The sequence below is a fragment of the Dunckerocampus dactyliophorus genome, chromosome 15, assembly GCF_027744805.1.
Source record: "Dunckerocampus dactyliophorus isolate RoL2022-P2 chromosome 15, RoL_Ddac_1.1, whole genome shotgun sequence".
Lineage (NCBI taxonomy): Eukaryota > Metazoa > Chordata > Actinopteri > Syngnathiformes > Syngnathidae > Dunckerocampus > Dunckerocampus dactyliophorus.
In genome coordinates, this window is record NC_072833.1 from 6,334,348 (window position 1) to 6,351,595 (window position 17,248).

At 41.7% G+C, this 17,248-nt stretch overlaps 2 protein-coding genes across 2 annotated transcripts; one reads left to right on the plus strand and one right to left on the minus strand.

Moving 5' to 3' along the window:
- Window positions 1-59: 59 nt before the first annotated feature.
- LOC129194711 (DENN domain-containing protein 11-like) lies at window positions 60-7,250 on the plus strand. Its single transcript, XM_054800013.1, has 9 exons — window positions 60-811; window positions 1,449-1,548; window positions 2,421-2,579; window positions 4,361-4,517; window positions 4,637-4,775; window positions 4,849-4,980; window positions 5,064-5,214; window positions 5,290-5,358; window positions 6,328-7,250. The coding sequence occupies exons 1-9, from the start codon at window positions 451-453 to the stop codon at window positions 6,521-6,523; spliced, it is 1,464 nt and encodes a 487-aa protein (XP_054655988.1). The 5' UTR covers window positions 60-450; the 3' UTR covers window positions 6,524-7,250.
- On the minus strand, window positions 5,846-16,860 carry LOC129194710 (FYVE, RhoGEF and PH domain-containing protein 4-like). The gene is made up of 16 exons (XM_054800012.1): window positions 16,606-16,860; window positions 14,911-15,030; window positions 14,323-14,842; window positions 13,908-14,256; window positions 13,698-13,843; window positions 11,814-11,970; window positions 10,587-10,725; window positions 10,457-10,515; window positions 10,238-10,381; window positions 9,283-9,455; window positions 9,164-9,194; window positions 9,009-9,092; window positions 8,820-8,945; window positions 8,597-8,731; window positions 7,583-7,708; window positions 5,846-7,515 (listed from the first exon to the last, which is right to left on the minus strand). The coding sequence occupies exons 1-16, from the start codon at window positions 16,721-16,723 to the stop codon at window positions 7,264-7,266; spliced, it is 2,679 nt and encodes an 892-aa protein (XP_054655987.1). The 5' UTR covers window positions 16,724-16,860; the 3' UTR covers window positions 5,846-7,263.
- Window positions 16,861-17,248: the final 388 nt, after the last annotated feature.

Genomic DNA, 17,248 nt, shown 5'->3' on the forward strand with positions numbered 1-17,248 from the left:
TGTTTATTTCCAATGCGCGGATACTCCTAAATGATAATACATTTGTACGGAAAGTGCGGCTGATTGGAAGAAAGTGGATTGGATCGCGAATGTGTGTATGCGGTGTGCATTCAGTAAGGCAACGTTGACAAACGTTCACTAGCATTCGTGTGGGCAAGGAAATTTGACAGCATAGTCGAAATTGTTGTGAATGCAGCTCACGTTGGACGAAGGAGTTGCCCTCTCTGAACAGCATCAAATTTATGATCTCCCTGGAAGGAATATTCCATGCATCTGTGAGCTTCGGCTGCAGTTTTGCAACAAGATGAAACCTTTTTAAACGATTTGGAACAACTTCACAATGCGGGAGCTGCCTTGAGGTGCGATCATCCACGGATGGGTCTGGTCCCTATCAGCTGAGACATCGGTTTCAATCCGCGGTGAGACTGTCGAGGCGGGACCGCAGACGGGATGGTGGAGCGGTCGGACCGAGCACCTTTGCTGGACTGGGAGGAGGTTCCCTCCGCTGAGAAGCCCGGTAGTGCGGACGGACATGAGCGACTACCGAGCCCCTCAGCACCGGGGCATGGGTGGAGCAGCGGTGCGGGGGGTCCCTCTTCAAACAGGTCTGCCTTCAACGCAGACGGCTGCGGCGCCCCACCCGTGACCTCCATCACCCACGCGGGCACGGATGAAACGCCGCACCCGGACAAGGTAGCGCATCCGTCGGATTCAGGACCGAGGGATGTGCCGCTGGAGGACAGGATGGTGACATGGGAGGAGAAGGACCAAATTGTGTCAGTCTTTGTGGTTACATTCAACACCAGAACAGGTGGGACATCAAATATGAAACTATCACCACAGTATTCTAAACATATTTACATGAAATCATGACGAAGTCAGAATGAACAGGTGTGGTTTTAAGCTGATAAAATAAATCGTCATGGTAACATCAATTCTGCTATATTGTAAGGTTTTTTTTAAACGTGCCAGTCAGCTCAGTGATCCAGCGGAATAATGAATAAAACACAAGCTCCTGCAAGAGGACTGCAGGGACACTTTATGGTTGTGCACACACGCACTGGGCGTAACAAGGAGCAGAATATGATTTTGCTTCACTTTAGGAATATGAAGATGAGCGCAGGAAGGGAGGAGACCATCAGTGGACATCCTAAGCAAAGTGTCACATTGCGCTGACATTTGATGCAATCATTTTTTACATTTTTGGTGTTCTACTAACACACTTGAAACTCTTTAAATGAGCAGCTCCAACCCCCCCCCCCCCTCCCCCCCTGCATTCCTGACATTATCAGAGCATATTTGCTCAGCTGCTGCACAACATAACATTTAAGGAACAGACCCAGCCTTGTTGGCGGCCATTCACATGCTTGTCTGTTAACGCGATCTCTCTTACTCTATGTGTGTGTGTGTGTGTGTGTGTGTGTGTGTGTGTGTGTGTGTGGCGATAGGCAACATGCTGGAGTGGTGCCTCCCCAAAGATATGGATCTGGATGGCGTGGAATTCAAAGCTATTGCCAGTGGGTCCCATAGAGTCACCACAGACTTCATGTAAGTGGGTGATCAACTTTACATGATTTGCGTTACAATTTAGTTTTCACTTTATGTTTTTAATGGATGTAATTTGTATTTTATATTTTAAGAACAGGAGAAATATCTCCATATTCCTCCAGTTACCACAGATTTCATGAATGTGGGTGAACTTTGTTATTTTAATTAGTCGTTTTTTATTGACTGATTTGATGTAATTTAATTTGTTATATAAAAAAGATTTTCAGCATTTTATTTTGTATTTTATAATTTAATTTTGTAAGAGAAGGCATATCGGCACATTCCTTCTACCACAGACTTCATGTAAGTGGGTGGGGAATTTTCATTTTTATTGTATTTTATGTTATTTTATAAAAATAGGGGGTTTCAGAATTTTATATATTTTTATTTTATTTTATAGTCAAAGGAATATCTGCACATTTTTTCTACCTCAAATTTTGTGTAAGTGGGTGGTGAATTTTGTTTTTATTTTCCAATAAGGAGTTTCTTGCAATTTTAAATTTGAGTTCATTTTAAATATTTTTTCATTTTATTTTTATAATATTTTATAAGCAAAGGAATATCTGCACATTTTTTCTACCGCAAACTTTGTGCAAGTGGGTGGTGAATTTTAGTTTCATTTTATTTTACAAAAAGGAGTGTCTTGCATTTTAAAATTTTAGTTCATTTTAAATATTTTTTCTTTTATTTTTATATTATTTCACAAGCGGAAAACATTAGCCGTATTCCTCCTGACAGAATGTGTGTCTTTTGCTAAAATAAATAAATAAATAAGATAAATAAATAAATAAAAAGGAGCTCAGCCATCTGTCCATGCCGTCGCTTCCATGATTCATGGCTTTATCCGCCCCCCCTCCCTATCCCAACCTCAGCTACTTCCGTAAAGGCTGCTACTTCGGCCTGGCCTGCTTCGCCAACATGGCCGTGGAGAGCACGGCGGAGCGCGGCGCCAGGATGAAGTCGGTGGGGATCCTGTCTCCTTCGTACACGTTGCTTTACCGCTACATGAGCTTCCTGGAGCACCAGGTCAGGTAAGAAGGTGCACATATCACAGCGGGGGTGTCCAAACGTTTTCCACCGAGGGCCACCCAACACATGCTCAGACATGCTCAGAAGTTGGATACATTTCAAGAAAAAAAATGCATTTCCGATTTGGTTTTATAAGTGAAATGCTACGTTACTGCAGACGTTACTTCTTCCCATAGCATTATGAGTTTATTCTCGTAAAATTGCAACTTTTTTCTCACTCGATTACCACTTTTTTAATCTTAATATTTGGACTTTATTCTCGTAAGGTTACAACTGTTCTTTGGTAAATGATGTTCTTTTAATTATTACTTTATTCCCAGAATATTTTGACTTTATTTTCGTAAATTATACGTTTTTCTGACTTTATTCTTTGTTTTATCATTTTACATATTAAAAAAAAAAAATTCAATATATATTTCAACTCTACGCTACTAAAATGACATTTTCCCCTCATAATACTGAGTTTATTCTTGTAAAATGGCAACCTTTTATCTTGTTAGAATACAACTTTTTTCTTTTTAATATTTTGCCTTTATTCTTGTAGAGTTCCAACTGTTCTTTAGTAATTGATGTTCTTGTAATTAATACTTTATTCCCATAATATTGTTCTCGTAAATTATAACTTTTTCTGACTTTCTTTGTTTTGTCATGTCTTTAAAAAAAATTGCATCTTTTCTTTAATATTTCAACTCTTTGTTACTAAAATGACATTTTTCCCCTCATAATATTACAAGTTTATTCTTGCAAAATTGCGACCTTTTTGTCTTTTAATATTTTTACTTCACTCTTGTAAAAATGGCTGCTGTTTTTCTCCATTTCCGCTATCGCTTTTGAAAGAAAATAATTTCACAAATATTTCAAATTTCTTCTTGTAATATTAAGGCTTTATTCCCATCATATTATAACTTTTTCACCAAAGCTAATTCTTTTTGTTTTTCATGTCTTTTTTTTTTTAAAACATCTTTTTTCTATAATATTTCAGTTTTATCCTACAAAAATGACTATTTTTCTTCATATTACTTTATTCTTGTGAAATTAGAACCTCTTTGTTAGATTACATTTTTCTTTCAATATTTTGACTTTATTCTTGTAAAATTACTTCTGATTTTCTTTTTTAGTTTTCTTGTTGAGTTATATTTTTAGAGTGTGCCGCGGGCCGCAAATGGAGCCCGGTCCGCGGTTTGGCCATCCCATACTACAGTAGTCACACAAGATGTGCTACATTTTGAATTATGACTCTCCCCTTGGATTTGTGGCCTCTCGGCGTCACTCCTGTTCGTTTCCTTACTTCCTGTTCCAATCCTGCTCATTCATCCTCCTCGAGTTAGCTCTGCAGTTTCTGCAGCAGCATTCCATCCCAAATACTCCCAATCTCCTGCTCGTTACTCATCATTTAGCTCCCCTTCTGCTTCTTGCACAAAGAGCCCGCTGTGTAGTCGCTAGATATTTCGCATCTCGTGGTTGCATTGCCGGGTCAACCTTCCTCCCTTCTTGTTCTTTATTTTGGCTGACAAACGCCAACGTGTGCCAGCACTCGAACAACCTGATCAGCTTAAAACGTGCATGTCATTGAAAATCGAGCTGCTTCCCTCACCTTCCACACTCTAAAACTGAGTTAGTGTACGTTTGATGTTAGCATGAGAAGCGAGGTCAGCAGATCCAACGCTTATCGCGAAGGATTCATGCAGAGAGTATATGGATGATGCTGAAGGTGAAAGGTCAGCTTCACCACATGTCAAATATGTCATTTTTTTGCTGCTTATGCTGTTCTGCTGTGACCCAGGCTCCAGCTTCAGTCCCCAGGACATTACTCCCCACTGGAGGCCTTCTACGAGGACAAGCGGGCGCTGCTACGCTCTAGCGGTGATGACGTTGTTACTGCCTGCCCTGTCAACGCCTGGGGGGCTGCCATCAACCACAGCATGCACCCAGAAATGAAGGTAAACTTGTCATTTAGAAGGAAGACATGATACCATCTCAAGGGACAATGCTGTGGATATAACTTGGAGTAGTCTGTGTACAGCTTGTGTAGTCAACATGCTTGTTATTTCAATACCAGATCACACACCCGGCAGGCTGCATGTCCCAGTTCATCCGCTTCTTCGGAGAGCAGATAATGGTGCTCTGGAAGCTGGCTCTCCTCCGGAGGCGAATCCTCATCTTCTCGCCTCCACCTGTGGGTGTGGTCTGCTACAGAGGTGGGGTGAAAACATGTCGATGAATCCAATTAAACAAAGACGCTCATGTTTTATCGCTTGTATCCCATTTAAGTGTACTGCTGCTGCTGCCTGGCAAACATCTCCATCCCAGGGGTGGGCGCGGCCGTGCCAGAGTTCAGGCCTTTCTTTTACGTCAATGTCGCTGACATCAGCGCACTGGAGAACGAACTCTCCTACGTGGCATGTGAGGGGATGCGCCACACAACAGCTGAGCCATATTGCGTTAGTGAAGACGGGGTGTTACATGCATGTGCGTGTTGTGTGCAGGCACGACGGAGAAGATCTTTGAGGAAAAGAGGGATCTGTATGACGTCTATGTGGACAATCAGAACGTCAAGACCCACAGGGATGGCCTGAAGCCGTTGCTCCGCATCAGCAGCGCCGACAGGGAGAAATATCGCAAGCTTACTGAGCAGAGGTGTGTTCAAAGACACCGGGGAATTGAAGAAAAAAATGACTTGTCAACAGTTCTATGTTATTTGCACGCATGCAGGAAGATGCTGCTGTACTCTCAGGAGGAGAATGGCGACTGCGTGTCCAGTGAAGAGGATTTGTTTATTCTGTAAGTACGCAATCATGTAAGCCCTTTTGGGATGGTAGGCACATTTTGGTTGAATTTGCTTTTTATATTATCTACATATTGTTTCTATTGCCATCTCTGTTCCTTAAATGAGCCTGAAATGGCAGAGCTAATGCACATTTTTTCCTAATGGACAAAAATGTCCTTTTCAAAATGGCATTTTTGATCCATTTGTCTTAACATTAACAAATGCGATCCTTTTTGTTAAGATTTCAATTTGAAATTTTATATTTGGCCACCCAGCTTGGACCATTTTGTTCCCATTCAAAGCATGCAGCAAAACTTCGCACATGTGCCAATAATTGACCCAATCAATCCAATTTTAAAAACAGTGACATTATGGAAACTAAGAGGAAGACTGGATTTAAAAAGGGATGAAATCCCGACAACTAATTATTTTACTTGTATATTTTCACGTAAACGTGTTTTTTACTGTTGGCTCATTTAATGTTGAAGAAATAATAATGTATAATATTTTACAGCAGTTGGGAAACATTTCTTCAGGACTTCGAGTGTGAGGTTTAAAAAAATTAATTCATTTAAAAAAATCAGACGCTACAGAAAAAATAATACATGAAAATCAATGTTGCTCCCAACATTGGCTGGCATGTTTTGGTGAAAGAACCTTGAGTGTGAGACTTTAGGAAAAAGAAAAATACATGATAGTCAGTGTTGCTGCCAAGAATTGACCCATCTCAGGGCCTAGTGAGAATAAGCAAATACGCATCCTGCAAATGTACATTTTAAAGGGTTAAAATGGCAAAAATGTTAGTATTTGATATGCATATTTCAGGCAGAAGTTGTTAAAAAGTGCAAAAAAAAATATGAATATACAAGTTTACAGCAGTTTTTTTGGAAGGTGTCATTAGGGTCTATTGAGTTCGGATGTTTAAACTTCTTTGGGGTTCTTCTTCAACCGCTTTGACAGACTTAATGCTTATAAACGTTTAGGTTTTTCTTGGAGCAGAACAACAGGATTTTCCAAACCCTGAGCGAGGTGGCGGGGAGTCCCGACCCCACGCTGACCCAGGAGAATGTGAGAGCCATGGGCCTGGACCCTCATGGCGACAGGCTCTTCCTGCTCCACCTGCTGGAGATCTACGGCTTTGACACGCTGCTGGTGTCCGACCAGCTCTGCTGCAGCTGAGATATATCGATTCCCCATATTGATTTCACATTTTTGACTATCTCGAGCCCTCTGGATCATGTGTGGCATCATCCTTTTTTTTCTTTGTGCTGCCTCTGATCTGATCTTCGAGCCGAGCATCATGTGACTGCTCCAGGAAATACACCCCACCGTGGAGACTGGAGGCTGCATTGTAACACAAACCGGTAACAGTAGCGTGCTGGTCTTTGCCTTGTTCATATCCTTCAAGTGCAATGTCCTATTTTAAGCATTTATGTACAAATCCATGTCTTTTTATGTGGAAAATGTGAATCGTGGCAGGTGAACCACTGTATTTTTAACCTCATTTGTATTTATTTGAATATTTTTTTAGCCAGAGCTGAGACCAAATTGAATTATTGTCAACGGGCTTATTTGCACGCTGCCGCCTGAGCCGCTACGTTTGAATTTGACCCCTCACCGTGTGGTAGCAAGACAAGCACATGTTGCCAAACATGAACCATCGCTGTCTAGTTTCCTGTCAGCTTTAACTGAATTCCTTTCAGTGTAGATATTCAACGGCTGTCGGTTCATATCACTGATGACGTGGGTTCAAATGAATGTGTTTTCTAAGGCAATTCTGATCCCGTAACGCCTGTTCTCCACCTTGAATTAACTGTACAGGGCTCTCGTAGTAGTAGACTCATGTTAAAACACTTTTATTTATTTTACTGTAAACCATTTCAGAAATAAAGTCAATTTGAATGCCTACTTGTAAATGTTTAGCTTTCCTTACTGCCATTAAGGACAAATTCCTCCCCACTGGATTCGCCCGTGCAGTCGTCTGAGCTGTTACTTCCGGTGGCGGCTGCTTTGAGAGCGGCGATCCATCGCTGTTTAAAATCTGCGTCCTCGCAGGTGAACATGTGGCTGCTTTTGGATTGTCTTACACAAAAGTGTCCCTGGAGGTCCTGAGGAGGATCTTCTTCCACAGTGCAGCCCAGCAGAGGAATACTGAACAGGGGCTTCACATCCTGGAGAAAAGATGAGTGGTACTGCGAGTCGTGACAGCACATTTGAACACAGTGTTGTTTGCGTTACCTGTGAAGTGGCACACAGAGAGAGGAGGGGGTGTTCAGCGTTGGTGATGACACACCACACCCGCTGCCACGTTTTGGGATTGTCTCCGTATTGCAGGAAGCCGCTCATCACGCAGTTGCTGGGGAACTGAGAAGCACACAATGTATCCTCGTGGACTCACAGGTACTGCACTGTGAAATACACTAAATGCTCTAATTAGCATTAAGAAAGAGGATGGGGTGTTAATGGGAGACTATACTCCATTATATATGTATAACAACTTAATTCATAACTAATAATGATTCGGAGTGCATGAGAAAGTGGAAAGTAGATCTTTGACCACATGGTCATTTATTATTAAGTACCGTAATTTCCGATGTTTAAGCCGCACCCACTAAATTTAGAGAGGAAAAACAATTTTGTACATATGTATAAGCCGCACCGGACTACAAGCTGCACGTCCACGTCATAAAATGGCATATTGTGGCATGCACGAGTCCTGTGTCCAGCGGAGGGAGCCTCCCTCTGGTGGACACAGGCCGTCATTGCCAGAAATGCAGCTGAATGGACTGCTTTGCTGGGAAGCAGATAAAATAGGTCTGTTTTATTCTAAACTTATATTGGTACTTTTATATTTCTTACCTTCCTTTTGAGTGTTAAGTTGCCGTGTGATGATTTTAGTGTTCTTTGTAAGATGACACCTTGAGTCAGACTGTTATATTTAGTAATGACCTCCTGCGATTTCGATGGGTTGACAAGCCTGTCGTAAGTTCCCTTGTAGCTCGTGATTGGCTCCTGCCAAAGAAAGAGCTACCGTTTTGTTACTGACTCGCGAGGGCCGCAGTATCTAAACTATCGGTAGTAGTTCTGTAATCACGAAGGATAAGGAGAAGTCACGAGATTAGAACCTGGCCATTAATTAGCCGCAGGGTTCAAAGTTGAAGAAAAAAGCTTATACACTGGAAATTACGGTATATTCCAGAACTAAGCAGCAACAGAACCAGTAATTGGAGCATTTACGTAATGTACTTTTACCTCTGGTGATTGTTTCTTGGCGCTCCCTCCTCTTTGTCCAGCCAAGATGGAGTAGCAGGATTTACACACCTTGTTCAGCTTATTGCCGTCGTACGCCAGCGCCGCCTTGTTGTCGGAGCACTTCCAGCACACCACCTGGAGACAGATGTTCAGGTGAGTGGATGCAAGGTGGCAGGGTCTGTTTCTTTTAAATTATTTTTAAACGTGCAGTCTTCATACTCACACAGCCGCACGCCCGGCAGTGATGTCGTCGCCGGGTGAGAGCGTTGAAGGGCTCCTGGCACTTCATGCACACGGTCACCTCGTTGTCGCGGATCCAGCGGGGTGCGCGGCGGCCGAGCTCTTCCGTCTAGAACAAAAGAGACGGTGAGGGATGCTTCCCGCCCACCATCACAGGTACGGTCCAACTTACTGGGTCCTCCACCTGGAACTCCTTAGAGGCCAACTTGAATGTCTCATTTTTCTTCTGGAACACATCAATGGCGTCCCGAATCTCCTGGAGGAGAGGAGTCGCGTGATGTACATGCATCTTTTCAGGTAACATGACACAAAAATGCCACAAAGTACCTTTATCCACTCATCTCGGTCTTGCTCAGAGCTATAGGGCCAACAAACAAAAACAGCTAATAATACACATGAACACAATCAATACATAGAAAAATCGTTCCAGATACAACATATTATACCTGGCCTGCAGCTCCAGTGTCTTCTCCTTTCCCGACACTTGGAAGGTGTAAGGGTGGTCCTCATTGGTGGTTTGCTGCACCTGCAGGCCGTCCACTCCCACCCTGCACCTCACTGTAAAACGCTGCCCGACGAGGCTGAACTTTGGCGTGCAGCACAGCAGGAAGTTGTTGAACTGTGCAGAAAAAAAAGACACAGTGAACTACTGGAAATCTAATGACAGCTAATGTAATTACATTTAATAGTGATTTTATAATTAATAAAAAAACATTATGGAAAAATGAATTATATAAATATATATGTCATTTTAATACAACCAGAAAGAGGCGTTCCCATCAGCGACAATTTAATTCAGTTCTATTCTATTTTGTGAGAATAATAAAATATAGAAAAATAAACAGTAATAAAACGTTCATTTTGACAATTGAGTGAACAGAAAAACAGGTTTCTGGCGGCAATCTTAATTTAATTGAATGTAATTTCACTTATTCTATTAAAATTAAACATGTTTGAACATCATAATAATGAAAATGTTAATTTAGTCAATAATTATAATTTTTGTTAAAAAAAAAAGAAGGGCCTACTTGGTGGATTTAATTCAATCACATTTAATTAAATTCTATTAAATGTGTAAAGTTCATGTTAGAATTAATTTAAAAAAAAAAAAAAAAACATAGGAAAACAGAGCAATAAAATAGTCATTTTGATCATTTTGGATGAACCAGAATGAAGGCGTGGCCCACGGTGGGCGTGTTCCTGGCGGTCAGCTAAAGTGAGTTAAATAAAATCAAATAAATTACAGGAAGAATAAAAATGTTACTTGACTTTATGTTACTCAATCTAATTGAAGTCTATTCAATTATGTGAGAATTAATCAAAAATAGGAAAATATTTTTTCCAATTTAAATAAATATTTGTAAAAATAAAAATGTCAACTTTTATGATTTTAGTCCAAACCAGAAAGAGGTGGCGCTCCATGGCGGACGTGTTCCTGGCAGCGAGCTTGAGCAGGCGACCTTCCCTTAGAAACTCGTTGGTAGGGTTCACCACTTCCTCCTCTCCGACCATCTCATAGATCTCAAGGAGCCGCTTGATGTTCTCCTGTGTTCATAATCATAGGGTTTAAAAAAAAACTAAATTACTCTCTATGGTAACAGATGCACACATGTGACGTACAGCTTTGTGGATGGCGCTGTTTGAGTGGTTGGCAGCCATAGAAATAGTCTGCAAGGATTCTGTGGAGGAAAAAAGTGAAGTAAAAATGATATTTATGGAGAAGTGACAGTAGATCTGGAGAAAGTCTTACTTTGTGCAAATTCATAGTCTGGGTTACTGGTGGGCACTTTCTTGACATAATCCCTGAGCAGCATCTCATAGCGAGGAATCCTCTGGACCGGTTCCAGCATGTGATGCTGTAGAGTCAAGCTGCCACACACCTCCTGACTCTAGGAGAAAACACATACACGTGTGAAAAAGAAAGCCCCCTTCCTGATTTCTGTTTTTTTTTTTTTTTTTTTGCATGATGGTCACGCCTAAATGTGTCAGCTCATCAAACCAATTTAAATATTAGTCAATGACAACAGAGCTGAACACGATGCAGTTTTAAAATGAAAGTTTTTATTATTAAGGGAGGAAAAAAGATCCAAACCTACATGGCCCTGTGTGAAAAAGCGATTGCCCCCCCCAAACCTAATAACTGGTTGGGCCACCCTTAGCAGCAACAACTGCAATCAAGCGTTTGTGATAACTTGCAGTGAGTCTCTTACAGCGCTGTGGAGGAATTTTGGCCCAATCGTCTTTGCAGAATTGTTGTAATTCAGCCACATTGGAGGGTTTTCCAGTATGAAACGCCCTTTTAAGGTCATGCCACAGCATCTCAATGGGATTCAGGTCAGGACTTTGACCAGGCCACTCCAAAGTCTTCATTTTGTTTTTCTTCAGCCATTCAGAGGTGGACTTGCTGGTGTGTTTTGGATCATTGTCCTGCTGCAGAACCCAAGATGGTTTCACATTGAGGTCACGAGTTGATGGCCGGACATTCCCCTTCAGGATTTTGTGGTAGACAGCAGAATTCATGGTTCCATTTATCACAGCAAGTCTTCCAGGTCCTGAAGCAGCAAAACAGCCCCAGACCATCACACTACCACCACCATATTTTATTGGAACTCTGCCATGCAGGCCGTTTTTGCCCAGTGTCTTTCTTATGGTGGAGTCATGAACACTGGCCTTAACTGAGGCAAGTGAGGCCTCCAGTTCTTTGGATGTTGTTATGGGGTCTTTCGTGATCCCTTGGATGAGTCGTCGCTGCGGTCTTGGGGTAATTTTGGTTGGCCGGCCACTCCTGGGAAGGTTCGATTTGTGGATAATGGCTCTCATGTTGTTTGCTGGAGTCCCAAAGCTTTAGAAATGGCTTTACAACCTTTTCCAGACTGACAGATCAATTGATCTCAGTTAAGTTATGTTTTAATGGGGGGTAATCACTGTAAATCTCGGTCTAGACAGAAGAGACCCACATGACACTTGTGGATCCTACCTGGATGTCATGGATGATGTTCCTGAAGGCTGAGGAGCGCTCAGTCCATATTCTTATCAGCTCCATGGCTTGGTCAAAGTTCCGGACGTAGTCAGCGTACATCCTCAGGAAGGGGGCGTGTTGCAGGAGAACATTGCCCAAACCTGGCCGCTCACACCTGCATGGTTAAGAAGGACACCAACCAGGAAGGGTGAGGTGAAAAGTGTGAGGCGGGGGGCATCAGATGACTCTCAGAGGAGGCGCGGCAGCTTGACACATTTTTTTTTTTAAATTAAATGTTTTTTCCAATCAACCTGATAAGCAAATTTCAGCAAATCAGTTTGTTAGGGAGTCAGGAAGAGATGTGGGCCGCATTTTGGACACCCCTTCCCTAAGCAATTATCTGAAGGGAGGCTCCAATTCTGTATTGACTCAAGTATAAGACAACCCTGTTTTTGGAAAAATATTTTTCAAGACAAAAGAGGATTTCTTGGTGGTGGTTTCAATATCAGTACAAAAACCAAACAGGAGACCGTCATTTATCCATTTTAATAGTTTATTTATATTACATTTCCTGTAGTTTAACTTTTAAAAAAATCCTCTTCTGGTGAAAACACGATAATTTCCTTTATTTTCTGGGAAATTGCCCTGATTTTTTTATCTCTTATAGTTATGCCTTTGACACTTTTTCGAGCAGGTTTCTTTCACGGCTGCATCTCTCCAAGTCACTAGTGTGAGGGAGTGACAGGAAGAAAAGCTCACTTGAGGAGAAGTCATTTGTATGTCTTATCTGCAGACAACCTGCGTTTTTCACTTTTTTTTTCTTTACTATAAAAAGTCTGCATCTCGTAAATCTGGTCTTTAAGTCCACTAATCCGCCATGAACGTAGTTTAGGGCTAGGTCAGGGGTGTTCAAACTGCGGCCCATGGCGGTTTTTGGTTGTTTTTTTTAATGGCCTGTGGCCATTAGAATAGAATTTAACGAGAAAACTTTTACAAGAATAAAGTCAAAATATTAAGAGAAAAAAGGAATTTTCTAACAAGATAAAGGAGAATAAACTCATAATATTACAAGAAAAAAAGGCATTTTAGTAGCATAGGTTTGAAATATTAAAGAAATGATGTTTACAAAAAACTTAATAATATGAGAAACAAACAAAACAAAGAATAAAAAGTTATATTACAAGAAGTCAAAATTTTATGGGAATAAAGTCATAATTACAAGAAGAACATTTGTAATTTTGACAAGAATAAAGTCAAAGTATTCGGATAAAAAAGTGGTAAACAAATGAGAACAAAAATTGCAATTTTTACGAGAATAAACTCAGCATATTGTGGAAAGAAAATGACATTTTAGTTGCATTTCACTTATATAACAAAGCTGAAGTGCAGTTTTTTTCTTGAAATATACTTGTATATACCTTCTTAGCATATCTACATGGGTTCCATCCATCCATCCATCCATCCATCCATTTTCTATACCGCTTCATCCTCATTAGGGTTGCGGGGGCATGCTGGAGCCTATCCCAGCTGACTTCGGGCGACAGGTACACCCTGGACTGGTCGCCAGCCAATCGCAGGGCACATATAGACAAACAACCAATCACACTCACATTCATACCTATGGACAATTTAGAGTCGCCAATTAACCTCACCTGCATGTTTTTGGGAATGTGGGAGGAAGCCGGAGTACCCGGAGAAAACCCAAGCGCACACGGGGAGAACATGCAAACTCCACACAGAAATGCCCAGGGGAGAATCGAACCCAGGTCTTCCCGATCTCCAGGCTGTTATCTACATGGGTTGGTTTGCAAAATATCAAAGTGGCCCTTCATTTTTCTGTATGTAGCCCTCGATGGAAAAGGTTTGGACACCCCTGGTCTAGGTTGTGTCTCGATTACCCACCAGTGACCGATGCAGTCTTCCAGGTCAGGCAGCAGGAACTGGCTGTGGAAGGAGTAGATGGACGAGATGTTGGAGAAGATATTCCGCACCACGTCCGCTGGAAAGGAGCCACGTCCGGCCTCTTCTGTGAGGCGCAGACAGAACACCTGCAGCAGGAGTCTATTAGATCTGCTTCCAAATAAAACTCTGTCCACCACACAACACACTGACCTGGTCCAGCAGGTGTAGGCGAGCCACGTAGGCCCTCTCTGTGTGCAGGAGCTCACTGGCTATCTTGAACAACTTCTGCTCCTGCTTCTCCTCCTCTTTTGGTGCCTCCTTTTCCTCCTCCTCCTCCTCACGTTGGTCACCCTCAGTCCATCTGCATTTAAACCTGGATCCGACAAGGACCTTGGAGGCTTTTTCGTCCCCAAGCAGGACGCAGTTTGCTTGGTGCTCGTCGCCTCTGATTGCGTGATGAGGAGCGACTTCCTCCATGGTGTGATCGAGTCTGCAGTCTGCCGGCGCTTCGATGGTGATAGCGGGCCGAGGAGAACTTTCGCCTTTTTCCGATGGAGTTCTGCAAAAAGCAATTGCGGAGTCATTTTCACAAAAAAGCCACAAAGAAGAGAATGAACACTCCAACCTTTCGTCCAAGTACACGATGAGGTCAGGCACACTCAAAGACTTCCCCGCCCTCTCCTCTTGACACTCCATCTTCCCGCTTGGAATCCTGTGTAACCCCAGCCAGGATTTAGAGTTCCGAGCAGGGCTGTAGCTCCCCACCTTGCTCTGAACAGGGCTAGGGGTCCGCAGTATTCCTGATAGAGGGCTTCGGTTTCTTGGGGACAACTTAGCAGGGCTGTGACCGCCCTCCCTCACAGGGCTACAGTTCTGGATGCCCCTCTTGCCAGGACTTGGAGACCCCAACGCGGGGCTGCTGGCGATCTTGGGGATCTTCTGGGAAGGGGAGAGTCTGACGGGGCTTAAATGTGCCCCATGAAGGAAACAGCTCGCCCCCGCTTTGTTTGGACTCGGGGATGTGTGGCAGCAAGCTGGGATTGGACTCTTGTCCGTCGCGCAATTAAAATGCTGAGGTGATCGCTTAGATGAAGAGGGTGGTGCGCTCCTCATTGGACTCTGGAGGTGAGCAGGCTTGGGAGGCACTGCAAGGCAACCATCGCATTTCACAATAACAACAACAAACAGGGATGCAAAGTGGACTTGAGCTCACCTTGTGGCTTGGAGGGGGTTCTCTTTGTTGGACTTTGGTGGTCTTCATGTTTGAAGACTGGTGCTGATCCACAGGTCCTGTCACAAGAACCTCCACAGCTGTACATGCCACTGCTCACCACTGAAATACGTATTAGGGAGGGTTTTTAGTCAAATGACCTGTATAATATCATGAGGAAGTAGTCATTTAACAATATGTATTGTAGTTGGTGGAGAAGTGCATACCGAGGGGTGTTTCTAATATTTTGGGCCTCTTACAACAAAATACAGTAACGAAAATGCAAATAATCGTAAATTATTTTTTATAAATAATAGTAAATAAAAAGTATTAAAAAAGAAAAAAATGCAAAAATAATTCAGAAAAAAATTGTTTAAAAATAATGTAAATAATAAAAAATAAATAAATAATAATTTATACACAGAAAGACAATAGGGTATAGCGGTACATGGAACATTGTAAAAAAATCTTAATAAAAAAGGGAGAATATTTTGTTGCTTTGAAATACATTGTGAACTTTGACCCCTTGAAATTTGAGCACTTGACATTCCATTTGAATGCAACAATATATTTTATTTGTCATATTTACTTGGAAAATGTAACACACTGAAACCACACCCCCTCGTAAAAAAAAACATTTAAAAAGTGTAAAAAAAATATATTCTGAATTGTTTTTAAAAAATAATGTATAAAATAAAAAAATAAGAATTTATACACAGAAAATGAATAGGGTATATCAATACATGTAACATTGTAAACAGCCTCATAAAGAGTATTACAAGAAAAGAAAAACTTAAAAAATGGAATACATCCCAAACTCAAGACTTAAAACAATAAATACGTTGGTTTCAGACATTTTGAAGTTGTAAAGTTGCCTTTTTTTTTTTTTTTTTTTACATGAAATGAGTCAGCAACCTACAACAAACCGACTTTGCAACAGATGATTTTCTTACCTCACTTTCGCTAACTTGACAAAACTTAAAGATGATCTGTGGGTCATGTGGGGGAGGAGGCTAAAGTCTATGCTTTCTCACTCTGGCAGTATGTCACACTTCTCCTTTCTCACTTCTGTGTGGCTTGCATACGCTATTTAATATGTCAGCATATGAAGGGGCAATGTTTCGTTTTGGGGTTTTTTCCCCCCCCAACTCCTGCAAGGTCCACCATGGAGCATGGCTGACATTTATGTCGCAGTTTGTACATTCAGATGGATTTTTCTGCAAAAGTGCTCAGCTAATGATGACATTCATGAGAAAGTATACAGTAGTTCCAAGTGATGCTTGGCACTGTTGACTCCATTCTATCAGTACCACTGGAGCAAGAAGTATACTTTAGTGAAGGCTTAAAACCATCCCTTCAACAGAGGAACAGTGCGCCTTTGTGTTACAGAGAGAGTGTGTGTGATTGCCAAACAAGTAGCAAAAGCAAAGTCCAGGCTGAATCAGAGGAAAGAGATTTGAGTTTAGTAATCCAAACAGGCTGAGCAGGCACCAGTTAGCACAGTTCCAATGCATTCGCGCCATTATATCATGTCTGGGAAATAGCATGAACTGCCACTTTAAACCGTACCTCGTGATTCAATGCCTCGTGTGGTTAATTAGCTTCAAGTGAACCCAAAATGACAAACGATGCTTTGTTTTTTTGTGGTTTATATTCAGATAATTGGTCAAAATGCAAAATGTCAAGGTGCAAGCTCACCTGTGTGACAATCCGGTACACCGCCTTTCACTTTCCGCCTGACCGCCACACGCCTGAACTCCTCCGCGTCACGAGCGCTATTCAGCGTCAAACTATTCCTCTTCTTCAAGTCAAACATGGCGAAAAAAAGTCACTCTCTTACCTAAAAGTCTGTCGATAAAAGAAGGGTGAGAGTCCAAAGTTGCTGCAGGAGGAGGAGAAGGAGGCGAGTGTGTGTGTTTGCGTGAGTGTCAGAGCTGCTGCGGTTAATTACGGGCAGTCGTTGTGCTCAATTTGCTTTAGCTGATTGCCTGCTGTTATTACAATACGCCACCAGATGGCGACAGAACAGTTACAAATACTGGTCATAGCGGATTCAATTGTTGCTTTATTGTTTTAATGGGCTTTTTCGACCATTTAAAAAGCCTTGCCGTCATTTTTGCCACACTTTGCTGACATTAAACTCAAAATAAATGCACCACTACAAACTACAGCCAAAATAAAAAAAATGTATTATAAAGTATAGAAAATTAAATAAATCTAAAAAAAATAACCCAGGCCTGTTAAAAATGTAAATAAATAAACAATGAATTCCTTACTTCCAACTACAGCCAGAATAATAAAATAATATAAAATATTATAGAAAATAAAAATAGGTCAGAAA

Bases quoted from the DNA above. Each gene is read 5' to 3' on its own strand.
- LOC129194711 (XM_054800013.1), top strand. From the start codon at position 451: ATGGTGGAGCGGTCGGACCGAGCACCTTTGCTGGACTGGGAGGAGGTT. The intron at 4,776-4,848 runs GTGGGGTGAAAA...ATCCCATTTAAG, and splicing joins GGGTGTGGTCTGCTACAGAG to TGTACTGCTGCTGCTGCCTG. The intron at 5,215-5,289 runs GTGTGTTCAAAG...GCACGCATGCAG, and splicing joins CGCAAGCTTACTGAGCAGAG to GAAGATGCTGCTGTACTCTC.
- LOC129194710 (XM_054800012.1), bottom strand. From the start codon at position 16,723: ATGTTTGACTTGAAGAAGAGGAATAGTTTGACGCTGAATAGCGCTCGT. The intron at 10,382-10,456 runs GTACGTCACATG...TTATGAACACAG, and splicing joins ACAGCGCCATCCACAAAGCT to GAGAACATCAAGCGGCTCCT. The intron at 9,456-10,237 runs GTTTGGACTAAA...TTTTCTGCACAG, and splicing joins TGGAGCGCCACCTCTTTCTG to TTCAACAACTTCCTGCTGTG.